The 18,124-nt window shown below is 41.6% G+C and overlaps 1 protein-coding gene across 1 annotated transcript; it reads left to right on the forward strand.

Moving 5' to 3' along the window:
• The first annotated feature begins 1,458 nt into the window (after positions 1–1,458).
• LOC115136124 (kin of IRRE-like protein 3) lies at positions 1,459–18,030 on the forward strand. Its single transcript, XM_065023395.1, has 8 exons — positions 1,459–1,475; positions 2,012–2,160; positions 2,837–2,964; positions 4,473–4,599; positions 6,637–6,737; positions 16,953–17,168; positions 17,260–17,352; positions 17,962–18,030. Exons 1-8 carry the CDS (start codon positions 1,459–1,461, stop codon positions 18,028–18,030), a joined length of 900 nt encoding a protein of 299 aa, XP_064879467.1.
• Positions 18,031–18,124: the final 94 nt, after the last annotated feature.

Genomic DNA, 18,124 nt, shown 5'->3' on the forward strand with positions numbered 1-18,124 from the left:
GGTGTCCTTTAGTAGTTGTTTATGAAGGCCTGATTCACGCAGTCTCCTCTGAACAGTTGTTGTTGAGATGTGTCTGTTACTTGAACTCTGAAGCTTTTTTTGGAGTTGCAATTTCTGAGGCTGGTAACTCTAATGAATGTAGTATCCTCTGCAGCAGAGGTAACTATGGGTCTTCCTTTCCTGTGGCAGTCCTCATGACAGCCAATTTCATCATAGCACTTGAAGGTTTTTGCGACTGCACTTGAAGAAACTTTTACAGTTCTTGAATTTTTCCGCATTGACTGACCTTCATGGCTTAAAGTAATGATGGACTGTCATTTCTCTTTGCTTATTTGAGCTGATCTTGCCATAATATGGACTTGGTATTTTACCAAATAGGGCTATCTTCTGTATACCACCCCTTGTCACAAGGCACACCTGCTAATTGAAATGCATTCCAGGTGACTACCTCATGAAGCAGGTTGAGAGAATGCCAATAGTGTGCAAAGCTGTCATCAAGGCAAAGGGTGGCTACTTTTAAGAATCTGAAATATAAAATATATTTTGATTTGTTTAACACTTTTTGGTTACTACATGATTCCACATGTGTTATTTCATAGTTTGGAAGTCTTCACTATTATTCTACTGTGTAGAACATAGTAAAAATAAAGAAAAAGCCTGGAATGAGTAGGTGTGTACAAACTTTTGACTGGTACTGTATGTATAGGTTGGGGCGCAGCCTGGGTTCACCCGATCTGACGTTGCTTTGGAAATTAGATGAAACTTCTCAAATGACATTCTACAATTGAGAAATGTTTCTGGATGGGAATGTCGATATGTCGAGTCAAAATGGCACATCGAAAGTGAATAGCGTGTTCTATTACTGTACATGAAGGTTGCTTGCCAAATGGCACTCTATTCCTTATGTAGGCTCTGATTTAAAAAAAATTGAAGTATATAGGGAAAAAGGTGCCATTTTAGACGTAATTGTAGAGTTACAACAATTGAACACAACACATGAAAACAGGACTTTTTGTTTTTGACAAGAAATCTAGGATATATCTGTGTTGTCTGTATTCACTGAGAATGTTCTGCATGTTCATAATCTTATTCTCTAAATGTGTACATCTATAACCAGGCCATCTTTTGAGCCATAACATTACACACAACAAACAACAACACATTTGATGTTCAAAGATGTTCGTCCAAGTTAATTATGCATGATTCATCGCTCTTTTCACTCAGAATCCTCATGTGATGTTTTGTTCGATATACAGGGTATAGCCTGGCATATATAATAATTCATAACATTTATTCCAGACTGAGTCCTGTGTATTTATCCTTTCAACTTGTTCCCCTTCTGTCAATGTAAACAATAGTTTATTTGTTCAGGGGCCTGATCTGCCTATTAGTGACGGTGAGATATGCTTGTGCCGGGCAAGGTTCTTCACATAGACAATTTATTTATTCCTCAATAAAATGACTTCAGCATCAAAGTGGGCAAAAGACAGACACGAAGTGAGAGCACCTATATTATAACGCCCTCCTCCTCCCTCCCTCCCTCCCTCCCTCCCTCCCTCCCTCCTCCTCCTCCTCCGCCTCCTCCTCAACCAGGCTCCCAAGCAGCACGTGAATATGCTCAAATGAAGAAAAGAAAAAGCAATGAACCGAAATAACAAAAAAGCCACTTTTTCTTTTGTTGTTTCGCTATGCTCAGCGAATTGCAGACCATAGCAAGAAATTGCCCTTGAATACAACATGTTTTCACTGGTTGCGTCCCAAATTGCACCATATTTCCTATGTATTGCAATACTTGTGTCTTTGATATCCACCTCAAAAAGGGCTACTGGTTGGATGTCATAGCCCACATTGTCTTCCCTCTTCCCTGTTGTGACTGTGGAAGTTTCCCAAGAGTGGTACAGATATAGGTACATTTCTAGGATCAGCTTCCCCTCTCACATTACTAACATTAACCATTAGATCAGGGTCTAGGTCTAACTCTTCAACCTACTCTATTGTGGCCTATATTCAGATGGGCCAAAGGGGGCAGCATCATCAGAGAGGTGTCAGGTGACACCTATGAGGTCATTGTGGACCACTCCTTCTTCACCGAGCCTGTCTCCTGTGAGGTCACCAATGCCCTGGGCAGTACCAACATCAGCAGGAACGTGGACGTCTACTGTGAGTAGTAGTCCGCAAGTATCACACACACACTACCATGGGTAGTCCCTAAGAAAACACACTCAGGAACTATAACTAGCTAGCTACAGGCAGTTGGAATCACATCCACTACATGGATAGTCCCAAATAGAAGGTTTTTAGATGTTGAGCTAACTGTCAACAAGATTTCAACTAACTATCCACTATCCCTTGCCCTAACCTTGTTCCTTGCCCTAACGTAACCCTAACTTTAATGCTTACCCTAACCGTAACCCTAACCTTAATCCTTACCCGAACCGTAACACTAACCCTAACATAACTCTAACCTTAATCCTAACCGTAACCCTAACCTTAATCCTTACCCGAACCGTAACACACACTAACCCTAACATAACTCTAACCTTAATCCTTACCCTAACCTTAATCCAACTATAACCGTAACCCTAACGCTAACCATAACCCTAACCTTAATCCTAATCATAACCCTAACCTTAATCTTAACCATAACCGTAACCCTAACCTTAATCCTAATCATAACCCTAACCTTAATCCTAACCGTAACCCTAACCCCACAAATTGTAATGTATCCACATAGTTGAAGTTATTAGCCTGTTGATACCATAGCTTGAGTATCTGTATATCATCTATAGACGACTATTCAAATAAAGTGTAAACATTTCTGTTCCTGTGATTCCAGTTGGGCCCAGAATGGCTGCTGAGCCACAGTCCCTACAGGTGGACCAGGGATCAGATGCTATCTTCAACTGTGCCTGGACAGGAAACCCCTCCCTCACCATCGTGTGGATGAAACGCGGCTCTGGAGTGGTAGGAATTGTAATCACCATCATCCTTTCTATTATGCTTCTATTGCCGGTTGCATATTTCGCAAGACCCATTCCCTCTTAAGGGCAATAACGTATTCTATTCTGTTCTATTATATTATATTCAGTTCTAATAAATTGGTATTCTATTCAATTCTATTCCAGCTTATCCTGTTCTATCCTATCCTGATCTAGCCTATCCTGTTCTATCCTGTTCTATCCTATCCTGTTCTAGCCTATCCTGTTCTAGCTTATCCTGTTCTATCGTATCCTGTTCTAGTCTATCCTGTTCTAGCCTATCCTGTTCTAGCTTATCCTGTTCTATCGTATCCTGTTCTAGTCTATCCTGTTCTAGCCTATCCTGTTCTAGCTTATCCTGTTCTATCCTATCCTGTTCTAGCCTATCCTGTTCTAGCTTATCCTGTTCTATTCTATTCTGTTCTATCCGATCCTGTTCTATCCTATCCTGTTCTATCCTATCCTGTTCTATCCTATCCTGTTATATCCTATACTGTTCTATCCTATCCTGTTCTATCCTATCCTGTTCTATCCTATCCTGTTCTATCCGATACTGTTCTATCCGATCCTGTTCTATCGTATCCTGTTCTATCCTATCCTGTTCTAGCCTATCCTGTTCTAGCTTATCCTGTTCTAGCCTATACTGTTCTAGCTTATCCTGTTCTAGCCTATACTGTTCTAGCTTATCCTGTTCTATCCTATCATGTTCCATTCTATCCTGTTCTATTCTATTCTGTTCTAGCCTATCCTGTTCTATCCTATCCTGTTCTAGTCTATCCTGTTCTAGCCTATACTGTTCTATCCTATCCTGTTCTATCCTATCCTGTTCTATCCTATCCTGTTCTATCCTATCCTGTTCTATCCTGTTCTATCCTATCCTGTTCTATCCTATCCTGTTCTATCCTATCCTGTTCTATCCTTTCCTGTTCTAGTCTATTCTATTGTCTTATTTTCTTTTCTATTCTAAGATGTATTCTATTATACAGGTATTCATTTTTATACTGTGCCAATGCAGCTTTATTCTTCATTCACCTAGAGGTGAATGTCATGTACATGTGCATCAAATATGCTATTCTCTGTGTTTATCCAGGAAAAGCACTTGTCATCAAATTCAGACATTTCAAGAGACTGATAGAAAAACTAGAAAAGGGCCCAGACTCTCAACACATCACACTGTACCTTCATAATGGTATCGGTTAAAAAATAATCTATTTTACATGGTCCAGCGCTTTCAGTCTGTGGTATATGCAATTCTACCCATGAAGTTCATGTTGATATTCTGAGGTTAACATACCCTTTCATACCGTTTATTAAAGCAGTGGCTCAGGTGGCCTTGCAGACGACTAAGTGTGTGCCGTAGTCTCCTCTTGGTGAGGGCATATTGGGTTTTCGATTAGCTGATACAGGGGTTGGACGGAAGGACTCGGCTGCAGCCTTGAATTCAGAGATGACCGTTTTATCACCAGCCTGACCTTTGACCTTGATCCTCCACAGGTGCTTAGCAATGAGAACATCCTGACGCTAAAGGCGGTGAGGCAGGAGGATGCTGGGAAGTACGTATGCCGGGCGGTGGTCCCCCGAGTTGGAGCTGGAGAGAAGGAAGTGTCCCTCACTGTGAATGGTAAGTACATTTCACATGTGGATGAATGCTAAATGAATTTCCAAGTTCAATGTAGAAGTTGTTCCAAGCTTAGGGACATGTTTGAGGCTAGCTGGACTCAGGGACAACAAGGTAAAAGCGGAGACATGTTTACACTAGGGGAGTCAAAATCATTGGGTCATAATAACATAGTTTGCTTTTGACAGGATGAAAAAAAGCATTGATTTACAGCTAGGACCATAACTTAGTATGTAAAAATGAACTATTTCAATGAAAGAATATCTGTCATATCACAATGACTGTCAATAATTGTTGATACCACATTCTATCATAATATTGCCTAACCCTATCCTATTACAGATACGTGTTGATGTCTCCAGGCTTTCTGACATCAAAGCTTAGCCTAAATGTTGTCTAGTGTACTTTCAATTGTTCCTTATCTTTCAAAGAGGAAATATTTTAAGCATAAACATACTTAACATCTATTTTACATATTAGAAATATGTGTGTTATCTGAAAGGGAATAAAACGGTCATTGTCTGTTAGCGTTTTGTTAATATAATCAATGTCATTGACAATGACTTCACCTAGGAATGAGCATGTTGCACCAGAAATAAACAGCACAGGATACATGTAATTAAAGGTGAAAAAGGTGATTAAACACGTCTTTACATCGATTGCAAATGGACTAATCTCCCAGCCTTATCTCAGTGCCGTGACAGCTGGCCATGGCTAAATGAGAAGTTATTGCAACCTTTTTTAACTAATCAATAAATAGTAAACAAAGACAGTTGTTTAATATGCCTGAAGTCAAGGTCACACAATCGATGGCGAGCTCTATTGAATAACTCCTCCGTAGAAGAAGAATTTCTGAAGCCGGGATAATCGTCATAAAATTCACACCACAAGAATATGCAGGGTCGTAGGTAGCACCACAAAATGGCTGACTTGAAATTGTACTTCTTTCCCCCTCTCGCTTGCCAAAGGGGCTCTCTTATTGTCTGCTCTCATTGCAGGTTTAACCAGTCAATGAAAAAGGGTTCTGGAGGCATATAGACTGACTGTTTTGATGAAAGCTTTCACCCTTGAGCCCATACAGTGTAATACAGTTCTGCTGTATTGAACCAATAAGATAGAGGTTTGGCTTTTATGAATTTCTCCTTCTTTGCAAAGGAGGCTTTTTCTCTCCTTGAAGCTTCTGTTAGGAAGTCCATTATTTGACAACCTGAAAAGGTGAAGCATTTGGCCTCATGGGTTTTCGCACTCCCCATTGTTTCTAAGTGGCGGCTGATTGGACAGGTTATGGTTAAGATTGATATTGTACAGTGAAACTGTTTGGATTCCAGGCTAATGAATCCTAGTTTCATTCCCCACTCCAATCACAAACAAGTGACACCTCCTCTCCTCTCCTCCAATAAATACATCCACCCTGTTTTCCTCCTCCGGCGACTCAGGAGAGCTGCTCCAAGATAAAGTCATGGGAAATAAAGTTATCTAGTTATAGCACTCTTTTGTGCTTCCACGTCTTTTGTCAGATCTCTCGAGCTCCCCCACAGGGCCCCTGCGTGAACACTTTTGGCTGTATTGAGAAGCCCCTTTTGCACTGTAATGTTTGTTATTCTTATGGTAGGTAGTTCTGGAATTTGTAAGAGCTCCTTGACTTGGGAGGCTGTCAACGTCACACTGTGTCAGTCGAAGGTCACACATTTCTAAGGTTTTCTTTCACAGGCGCAGGAGGTGAAATGGAACTAACGCACAGGACTGCGAACTGGAATTACTTTGTTTTCTCTAGAACTTTATCTAAACCTTCCACTGTCCTCCGCTGTCCACCCAAACCTTCTACACTTCTTCTTCTCTTTCTTAGCCTTTAAGCAATGAAAACAACCTTTTCATCACTCCGTGAATCTCACCAAATCTCATCATGAATGATTGCTCGTCTCCATTTTATTGTAAACTAGAAAGTATTCTAATGCATGTGGCCTTCGCCTTCCCCACCATCTGATGTATGTGGGTGTTTTATTGGAATGATTGACTTATTTTCCCTTGGCCATGCTGTAGGTCCTCCCACTATCTCCAGCACCCAGACCCAGCAAGTCCTCTACGGGGAGAAGGGGCAGATCAAGTGTTTCATCCGCAGCACTCCTCCTCCCGACCGCATTGTGAGTAACACATCCCTCTTCCTTCTAAAAACATGTATTTTATGTTCCAACCAACGAGGCACCTTATTGGTTTTAACATGATGAAGATGTGTGCATGCCTCAAGTCAATCATTGACCAATAAATGACTGTGGACATTTGTTGTGAATAGAATGTGGAGGTTTGCCAAAAATTTGGCCAAGGATAGGTGGGGTGGAAACAAAGGATCCCAATGGAGCAAAAGTAGATTTTTTTTAAACTATATGAGGGAATCCTTGCATATGAAATTATTGGTTACACTTTATTTTGATAGTCCGGATAGTCTACCTTTAGATATAAAAAATGACTTATTGGCTTCCTTACCATTAACAGTATAGATTGCTGTCTTACGATTATGGAATTTTGTAATTTGGGTTAAATATCCCATTAAAGCAGTGCAAACCAAATGAATGAGCTTGACCTAAAGAAATAAGAAAGTAGGTCATGTGAGGACATCCCTAAGGACTTAACGTAGAATAATCAACGGCAAAGAATATCCTAATGAATATCCTATCCTAAGGTAAACAAGATGGCGTAGTCCATAGAGAAAGATCTCATAGACGTGTAGGCTAGTAACAAAATACATTAAGGGAAGTGAAGGCAAATTTATTGAAAATTAGAAGTCATTATCCTCATTTAGATAACAGAGTATCAAGCCTTTCCTGAAACAGATGAATATTTCCTTCATAGTGGAAATGGAGGGATTCATCCCATTCCTGACCTATACTAATCAGCAGAGGTGGGACCAAGTCACTATTATTCGATAGACAAGTCTATCTTAAGTCTTGTCACAAGGTCCGAGTCTAAAATTGAGTCCCCGAGTAGAACGGGTTGAGTCTTGAGTCAAGTCCAAGTCGTGCATTCTAAGACAAGTCATGTCGAGTCAATTTTTTCAAGTCAAGTTTCAAATCAAGTAAAAAAAAATCTATACATGCAATGACTTGTTCAACCTCAAATCTGTGTCTATTTATTGAGGCTACCAGGCAGCCCTTTTCATTATATTGTCTACAACACATTTTGAGTATGTAATTGTAAAATAGGGACTTGTAGCAGTCGTAAGGGCATGAAATCAGCAAAAGGCAAGGCAGGTTGACGTGCTCAGAGTGTATATTTATTTACAGGTCAGCTCTCCAGCTGCCTTCTAGGTCACCTCTCTATAATCATACAACATTTACAAGTAGGTTTACCAAATATACACGGCAATAGCACAAAAGAAATAGCCTCTGTATCGGGCTTAGTCTGTCCTGAACGAACACAGGTAGAGGGCAAGACTGCACAGCCTCCACTTGAGAAACCAAATCAAATCTGTCGAAAAGGAGCTCAAACAGTTACATATAAGCACTTGGCCCAAGACCATACAATTACCCAAATGTCAATTACAACCAATAAACTGGTTCTACAATGTAAAAGGCCATTTCCACCTCCATTGGTACATTCGTCTTAATCGGACTTAATGATTATTAATGATATTTCATCACAATTCATAAATGGAACAATAATTGTATCATATTCATTGTAGACTGCTGACTCCAAAGCATGGCGTGCAGGCCAATTTAGCCTATTTCTGTGCACACTGAGGCGCTCCTATTATGCACAACCAGAATGACAGAGACATAAGGACACAGACACACAAAATTCCGACACAACCCTGTAAATATTAACAAAGGAAACCGTACATTGAAGTAAATAAACAGAACTTCTACCCCATGAGTCTTGCGAACGTTCATGTTCACAATAAACATCGAACCACTCAGGGGGTAAGAAATGGTCAATGAAAATGTATATCAAACATGAAACAGAAATGTCTGAAAATATTGGAATAAATAGTACTGTAACAACTCTCGTCGTAATGAGGATCGGACCAAAGCGCAGCGTGGTAAGTGTTCTTGATTTTATTTGATCACAAAACACTCTAACAAAATAAACAAGAGGGAAAACCGAAACAGTTCTGTAAGGTGCATAAACTACACAGAAAACAACTACCCACAAAACACAGGTGGGAAAAAAGCTGCCTAAGTATGATTCCCAATCAGAGACAACGATAGACAGCTGTCCCTGATTGAGAACCATACCTGGCCATAACATAGAAATAAAGAAACTGGAATATCCACCCTAGTGACACCCTGGCCTAAACCAAAATAGAGAATAAAATACTCTCTATGGCCAGGGCGTGACAGGTACGGGGATGGAATGATGAAATGCTAGCAATTATTGTAGGATTAGATGGAATATAGATTTACCACATCTGCATTTAAAAAAAGATATACCTTTATTTAACTAGGCAAGTCGGTTAAGAACAAATTCCTATTTTTAATGACGGCCTAGGAACAGTGGGTTAACTGCCTTGTTCAAGGGTAGAATGACAGATTTGTACCTTGTCAGCTCAGGGATTCGATCTTGCAACCTTCCAGTTACTAGTCCAATGCTCTAACCACTAGGCTACCTGTGAAAGAAACAGCAGACATTTCCTCAATAGAACAAAGCGCTCTCCACTGGAGTTTGGAGTGCGCAAATGAAGATACGAGCCAATGGCGCATCTTCGTCACAGTAATAATTCATTTCATAAACAAATTCCAAATGCAATCTACGTAAGTAAATTATCCATTTCAAGCCATTTTAGCATGTCAAAAGACTAGTAGGCCTATGCTAGTAATTGTTACTTGATACCCCATTGCTGGTGAGCTTGCAAAGTAAACAGTTAATATTCTTGATCACCAACACATTTTTGGAGCTGCATGTATTATACCAACCCTCTATGCCTACAACTTGATGTTTGTGCTGTACCCGATCCTATAGGGGAGACCGGGGATGATTGTAACACAGGATTTAATTAAAAAAATGTTTACCTTTAATTAACTTTGCAAGGTAGTTAAGAAAAAAACTATTATTTTCAATGACGGCCTAGTAGCAGTGGGTTAACTGCCTGTTCAGGGGCAGAATAACAGATACCTTGTCAGCTCGGGGGTTTGAACTTGCAACCTTGCGGTTACTAGTCCACCGCTCTAACCACTAGGCTACCCTGTCACCCCTAAGATAGTTGTAACACAGAAGCGAGGTAGAATCATGTGATTCGCTGTGTACATGCTCAGTTTCATCCTAAACCCTCATGTGAAAAAGCAAGTCCCTGTGATAAACTCTGCAGATTCTATTGACATAAATCTGATTTTGAAGTAATAAAGTAATTATTTTGACCAAATGTGTTTTTGTAATGCCATCAACTGCTTTGTAGTTCCAATTTGTGAGAAAATGTTACAACTAACCCAATTAAAACTGAAAGTTTTCTTTAACTTTTAGCATGCCTAGATCATGGAAAAGAAACACAGACAGGAGAGTACCTTTCCGCACTTTGAAAAGAGCGTCAAATGATGTAGCAGAGCAGGGGATGTCCATTAGATCTGTTGCAAAGTATGACATATGTCATGTGTCGCTGTACAGATTCTGAAAAGTGAGAAAGTAGCTACTGGAGAAGGGGTCCAGAGAGCTTCCTCTTGTAGGCTACTTTAGTGGACACAGGAAACAAGTTGTCCGAGTATAATCACTGTACAAACACCTGATAGAATGGTCGTGAAACGTGCCACCAAACAGGTTGGCGCAATCACCTCAGCAGAAAGGGTACGCTAGTGTCAATGACATGTGCTATAAATGCAATAGGAAACTCCCCCCAAGTTTTCCCACGCAAAAGAAAAAAGGTGGTCTTTCTCCTTGACAACCCCAGCTCACCGGTCTACCTTTGATTTCTGTAGGCACTCAAATAAAATCAAATTTTATTGGTCACATACACGTGATTAGCAGATGTTATTGGGGCGGCAGGGTAGCCTAATGGTTAGAGCGTTCAAATCCTCAAGCTGACAGGGTACAAATATGTCATTCTGCCCCTGAACAGGCATCCTAGGATGTCATTGAAAATAAGAATTTGTTCTTAACTGACTTTCCTAGTTAAATAAAAATAAAAATTGCAGGGGTCGCAAAATGTTTGTGCTTCTAGCGCTGACAGTGCAGTAATATCTAACAAATTACACAACATATACCCAATACACACAAATCTAAGTAGGAATGAATTAAGACTATATACAGCATGTCACAATAGTTAGTACATCCCTCACATTTTTGTAAATATTTGAGTATATCTTTTCATGTGACAACACTGAAGAAATGACACTTTGCTACAATGTAAAGTCGTGAGTATACAGCTTGTATAACAGTGTACATGTGCTGTCCCCTCAAAATAACTCAACACACAGCCATTAATGTCTAAACCGCTGGCATCAAAAGTGAGTACACCCCTAAGGGAAAATGTCCAAATTGGGCCCAATTAGCCATTTTCCCTCCCCGGTGTCATGTGACTCATTAGTGTTACAAGGTCTCAGGTGTGACTGGGGAGCAGGTGTGTTACATTTGGTGTCATCGCTCTCACACTCCCTCATACTGACTGGTCACTGGAAGTTCAACATGGCACCTCATGGCAAAGAACTCTCTGAGGATCTGAAAAAAAGAATTGTTGCTCTACATAAAGATGGCCTGGGCTATAAGAAGATTGCCAAGACCCTGAAACTGAGTTGCAGCACGGTGGACAAGACCATACAGCGGTTTAACTGGACAGGTTCCACTCAGAATAGGCCTCGCCATGGTCGACCAAAGAAGTTGAGTGCACGTGCTCAGCGTCATATCCAGAGGTTGTCTTTGGGAAATAGACGTATGAGTGCTGCCAGCATTGCTGCAGAGGTTGAAGGGGTGGGGGGTCAGCCTGTCAGTGGTCAGACCATACGCCGTACACTGCATCAAATTGGTCTGCATGGCTGTCGTCCCAGAAGGAAGACTCTTCTAAAGATGATGCACAAGAAAGCCCGCAAACAGTTTGCTGAAGACAAGCAGACTGAGGACATGGATTACTGGAACCATGTCCTGTGGTCTGATGAGACCAAGATTAACTGATTTGGTTCAGATGGTGTCAAGCGTGTGTGGCGGCAACCAGGTGAGGAGTACAAAGACAAGTGTGTCTTGCCTACAGTCAAGCATGGTGGTGGGAGTGTTATGGTCTGGGGCTGCATGAGTGCTGCCGGCAATGGGGAGCTACAGTTCATTGAGGGAACCATGAATTCCAACATGTACTGTGACATACTGAAGCAGAGCATGATCCCCTTCGGAGACTGTGCCGCAGGGCAGTATTCCAACATGATAATGACCCCAAACACACCTCCAAGATGACCACTGCCCTGCTAAATAAGCTGAGGGTAAAGGAGATGGACTGGCCAAGCATGTCTCTAGACCTAAACCCTATTGAGCATCTGTGGGGCATCCTCATACGAAAGGTGGAGGAGTGCAAGGTCTCTAACATCCACCAGCTCCGTGATGTCGTCATGGAGGAGTGGAAGAGGACTCCAGTGGCAACCTGTGAAGCTCTGGTGAACTCCATGCCCAAGAGGGTTAAGGCAGTGCTGGAAAATGATGGTGGCCACACAAAATATTGACACTTTGGGTTCAATTTGGACATTTTCACTTAGGGGTGTACTCACTTTTGTTGCCAGCGGTTTAGACAATATTGTCTGTGTGTTGAGTTATTTTGAGGGGACAGCACATGTACACTGTTATACAAGCTGTACACTCACTACTTCACATTGTAGCAAAGTGTCATTTCTTCAGTGTTGTCACATGAAAAGATATACTCAAATATTTACAAAAATGTGAGGGGTGTACTCACTTTTGTGATATACTGTACATATGGACGAGCGATTACCGAGTGGAACGGATTAAGATACAGTAGAATAGCAAAGAAAACAGTTTATACACATGAGATGAGTAATGCCAGATATGTAAACATTATTAAGTGACTAAGATACCGTAGAATAGTATAGAATACAGTATATAAATATGAGATGAGTAATGCAAGATATGTAAACATTATTAAGTGACTAAGATACCGTAGAATAGTATAGAATACAGTATATACATATGAGATGAGTAATGCCAGATAAGTAAACATTATTAAAGTGACTAGTGTTCCATTCCTTAAAGTCGCAAGTGATTCCTAGTCTATGCCTATAGGCAACAGCCTCTAATGTGTTAGTGATGGCTGTTTAACAGTCTGATGGCCTTGAGATAGAAGCAAGTAATATACTCGGAAGTGGTGGGTGGTGTGCATGCCGCCTAAGTCGAACCAGCAGGCTGCCTCAAGTGCCTCTCCTCCGCCTGCGATGTTTTGGGTCAGCCTCTGGATAAGTTCAATTGCTCTGGGGAGAGTGAACAAAGGAACTGCTCCAGGGAAGCCATATTCCTGGTCGTAATGCTGGTAGTTCTGGTGAGTTACCGCCACTCTAATATCCAATAGTTCTTCCCGGCTGTATGTAATGACACAAAATATTTCCTGATGTAAAAAATAGTACATCAAATAACAAAATACTGCAAAGTTGTCTAAGAGCTATTCACGGCGATGCTGCCGTCTCCGTCTTTGCAATCTTAGTTCTGGCATAGTCTTGCTTTCTTCCCCCCACACTGCTCACACAAGCTCCAGTCCCTGGACAGGAGTGTGTACGGGGCATTGAAGAAAATGGTGAATTCTGCCAGGGATGCCTGGATCGGATGAACCCCGGAAAGACCATGACTATATATATGACATTCCAGGCCTTGTCAAAACAGCACTTCCAGGTGCCACAACACCCAACAATGTACAGGCTGTGTTCAGGTGCATTTGGCCATACAACTGATATATTTCAGGAATGTGACTTTGCACCCTCACTTGCCACTGATCGTTGTACTCCAGCTGACACACTGGCCTTGCCAGCTGCCTCCCAGGTCACCTCTCTAGCTGCTTTCCAGGCCACCTCTCCAGCTGCCTTCCAGGCCACCACTCCACCTTTCTCCCAGGTTACCTATTCAGTCACATCTCAGGCCACTGTGACCACTGCTATCCAGGCCCCCTTTCCAACCGCCTTCCAGGCCACCTCTCCAGTCGCTTCACAGGGCACCTCCCCACATGTCTCAGGCTGTGGCTGGGAAACACCTGATTACTCTTCTGATATCAACCCAGTTGATGTACGCCCCTTCCCAAAAGCAGGGCCTAGGAAAATTACAACAAGGGGTAGGAAGAGGAGAAAAACTGAGATTTTGGAGAATACACCCATCAAGCAGGCACTGGAAGCAGAGCATAAAAAGCCAAGCACTCAGAAGGCTTAAAAAATTGCCCTGCATAGAAAAGCAGCTGGAAAGAAGCAAGCCAAGACAAACCACATTGAACAACAACAAAAGAACTGTCCTGCCTAAGAAAAAAGCCAAAACAAAGCATATTGAAGCAGAAGATTCAGATTCCTTCAACGAGGTAAACTTCTGCATTGTGTGAATGGAGCACTTTAACAATTCCAAGTCCAAGGAGGTCTGGGATGAGTGCTGGGAATGCAAATTATGGGCCCACCAAGCCCATAACACTGTGTCGTGTCTTTGGCTATGCCGGATTAAGTGATATAACATGCTATTCTATAAAATAATTTATCCGTAATTAATATCACCTGATTGAGCTAATCATGTAAATGTAATTAACTAGAGAGTCAGGCACCACAAAATAATATTTATAGAGCTGTTATGTTCTGAATAAACTCTTAAAGACCTAGTAATATTTTACATCAATAGCAGTCAATTTCAATCGTCGTCTTAATTCAGTCTCATCTGAAAGTTGTAAATTATTTTATCTGCACGAACCCTGGCTAACAAGTTGAATCAGCAATACAAAATTGGGTTTAATTATTTAATTACTAAATACCTAACTAATCACACAGAATTACACATACACACAATTAATCATAACTTGATTACAAATTACGTCATAAAGGAAAACGTCCCTTGCGGGCGGAACAGATATGACAGCTTTTTACACAAAAGAAAAGGGGCTGGGTTTAGTGAAGGAGCGGGAAGACTGAGGAACAAAGGGAAGGAGCTGGGCTATCGTAAATACAGTATCTTATGCATTCTAAATTACCGCCCATTTGGAAAAGGAAAATGCAATAAATATTTACTCTGAGCTGCGCTTCAGTAGGTTGGTGGTAGATGGAAGGCCGTGTTGCCAAACCGAGTCCGTTGAAGAATGTCTCTGGTGGTCAATTGGATACGTTGTAGTAACGTCGTTGTGTGGTAGACTGGATACTCTGTCTGTTCCTTCCTAACCTGCGTTTGCAGGTGCGGTTGCTAACTCAACGGCTAGGAGGTATCACTTCTGTAGTGAATAAGAGTTAAAAGTTCATACCATTCGCAACCAAAGCTCACGCTGATGTTAGCTTCGTTCTGTAGTTATTATCTGAACCATTCTGACATAGGACCGTCGTCCTACATCCCCGGAACAGGAAGTTATGTTGTCGTCAAGGCTTTATATAGGAAGGGAGAGGAGGGCGTGTTTGAAAAGTTTTATAGCCCGTGTTCCTTTACAGGGCGGGCCACTGATGAGCAGAGCCCTATCTTATGAAAACCCACATCTCATTTTAGAAGCTAATATCACATTTCATCCCATCACAAATCATTTCATATTCAAACAGTTAAATTGATCAACAATTCCATACGAATCCGATAGAGTTTATGTCATCTTATCATTGATGAGAATGTCTCAGATGACAACCGAACTGACATTATATTCATTAAGTACCACCGCATAAGTTCAGTTGTTCGGATTACCACAATATAGTTAATTTCCCCCCACCTACTGATGTTCCCAGAATCTCTATGTTAACCAAGGGTTTTGCAAATGTAACCTCAGTAGGGTAGAGAGAGGAAAAAGGGGGGAAGAGGTATTTATGACTGTCATAAACCTATACCCCAGGCCAACGTCATGACAATTGTCACAGCTGTGACTCTGATTAAGTCGAACATTCACACACAGAGACACACACACACAGACACACACACACACACACACACACACACACACACAAACATTCAGGTGTTTAGTTTAGCCTAGTTGTTGAGAAAGAACATTTAGTGAAGTGTAAAATAACAAACATTTTATTATTTATATTGATTATTATTTCTGTATATTGATGATTATTTCTGCCAAACAAAATGTTAAACATGGCAATGTTTCTCTCATGGGCTCAATAAAGGAGTTCAATAATTAGTTGCATGTCATGATATATGTACTTTTTCATTCTGTTACAATTCACCCCAAGCACTGTTACAACTAACCCAGACGATGGGGTAAATTGTAACACTTTACTACTTGTATTTAAGACAACACCATGCATTTGCAGTTCTATTTACATATATAATAACCACACCAATTTGTAAAGGACAGATGTACGTTTTTGTATCAAGTTTTGAATATACTACCATAAACGATCTCTGAGAAACTGAGGAAAAGGTTAAAAGTGCTACACCCATCCCCGGTCTCTCCTAGCTGTACAGCAAATCAGAAATATGTTCGGTAGCTCACACGACCTGTGTTGATTGACAGTTTGGTGGTCCAATCAGAGAGCCGAGTGTGCATTTCACGAGACAATCTGTTGCAGGGCCTTGCTGCGGATACTGTCTCTGGCTGCATGGAGAGTAGGCTAATCCGCGGAGTGACAACATTACAAAACCTGGCCAGATGATTTCAAGTCATCAGTCTCAAGTTAATGTTGAGTCCCGAGTCTTGAGGCTCCAAGTCGAATTCAAGTCTCTATGTGGCTCTCTCCAGGACACGGAGGGCTGCCGCCCTCTATGTGGCTCTCTATGTGGCTCTCTCCAGGACATGGAGGGCTTACAGATGTCACCCTGTCAAACTAGCAGAGGCTTAGTGGCCCAAATTGAAGCAATCAGATGAGTCATTGGTGTGATCCCTGTGTTCCTAATGGCACCCTACTCCCTATGCAGTATACTACTTTAGACCAATACCTATGGTCAAAATTAGAGCACTATATAGGAAATAGTGTCCCGATTAGGACGTAACACCTGACTTTGTATGCAGATAGTATATTGACAGGCATTTAACCAACCCAAAGGAGGATTATGCCCTTTATCTTTAATGCCCCAATAGGTTGTGTTGGCAGGTTGGTTGCTTTCTGTCGTGTGTGTGTGTGTGTGTGTGTGTGTGTGTGTGTGTGTGTGTGTGTGTGTGTGTGTGTGTGTGTGTGTGTGTGTGTGTGTGTGTGTGTGTGTGCGTCGAGCATATGTGGCTGTGTTAATGTGTGCTTGTGTACCGTCTATACTATAACGTATAATTGTCATTGCATTGTCTGCCACAGGCCTGGTCGTGGAAAGAGACAGTCTTGGAGTCGGGGACGTCTGGCCGATACACAGTGGAGACAGTGAGCACTGAGGAGGGGGTCATCTCCACCCTCACCATGAGTAACATCGTCCCTGCTGACTTCCAGACAATCTATAACTGCACCGCCTGGAACAGCTTTGGGTCCGACACAGAGATAATTCGACTGAAGGAACAAGGTACACCAACTCCCGTTGTACCTCTAGTAGTCTCTTGTGTGGAATTTTATACATTTTTTTTCAGAATTTCATAGTTAAAGTCTTTTTTTGTTTTTGAACCCATTACAGTTTAAGCCCTGTCTAAGCTGGGGCTTTGGTACCGGGGACCTTCAGAAAAGTATTGTGAGGCCTGTGGGTCTCCTAAAGCAAAACAACTACAATGTACGTATTTGTGAGAGTCCACCTTTCCACAGAGGGGTCATATTAGTGTGTAGCCCAAACTGTTCGGATGCTACAGACAGAAGATGGCAGATTGGCTGTATCAACTTCAGAAGAGTCCCAAGATGCTTGTGGGGGTCATAGAACAAAACGGAGAACAGTTCGTGAGAGTCTCATCTTTCTATAATAGTTTGCAGGCCAAATCGTTCGGACGCTACAGATCATTTTCTGAGAATACAGATTTTTGGGATGTCTCATGGTCTGACAAATAACACTCTAGCTCTGTCTCCCTTCACCGCAGATGCGAATGTGCGAGATCGGCAGATGCTGTGGATTGAGACTCATCCAATGTAAAAGAGATATCTCTACATTAAACTGACAGAATTTTGGGGGGATTTTATTTTAATGATAATACAATCTAGCACACAGCCATGCAATTTCCATATACAAAAATTGGCAGTAGATTGGCCCGTATTGAAGAGCTCAGTGACTTTCAACATGGCACCATCATAGGATGCCACCTTTCCAACAAGTCAGTTAATCAAATTTCTGCCCTGCTCTAGCTGCCCCGATCAACTGTTAGTGCTGTTATTGTGACCTGGAAACGTCTAGGAGCAGCAATGGCTCAGCCGCGAAGTGGTAGGCCACACAAGATCTCAGAATGGGACCACCGAGTGCTGAAAAGCACAAAAAGTTAAAATCGTCTGTCCTCTGTTGCAATATTCACTACCAAGAACTGTTCGTCAGGACCTTCATGAAATGGGTTTTCGTGGCA

Source organism: Oncorhynchus nerka, linkage group LG10 (assembly GCF_034236695.1).
Source record: "Oncorhynchus nerka isolate Pitt River linkage group LG10, Oner_Uvic_2.0, whole genome shotgun sequence".
Classification (NCBI taxonomy): domain Eukaryota; kingdom Metazoa; phylum Chordata; class Actinopteri; order Salmoniformes; family Salmonidae; genus Oncorhynchus; species Oncorhynchus nerka.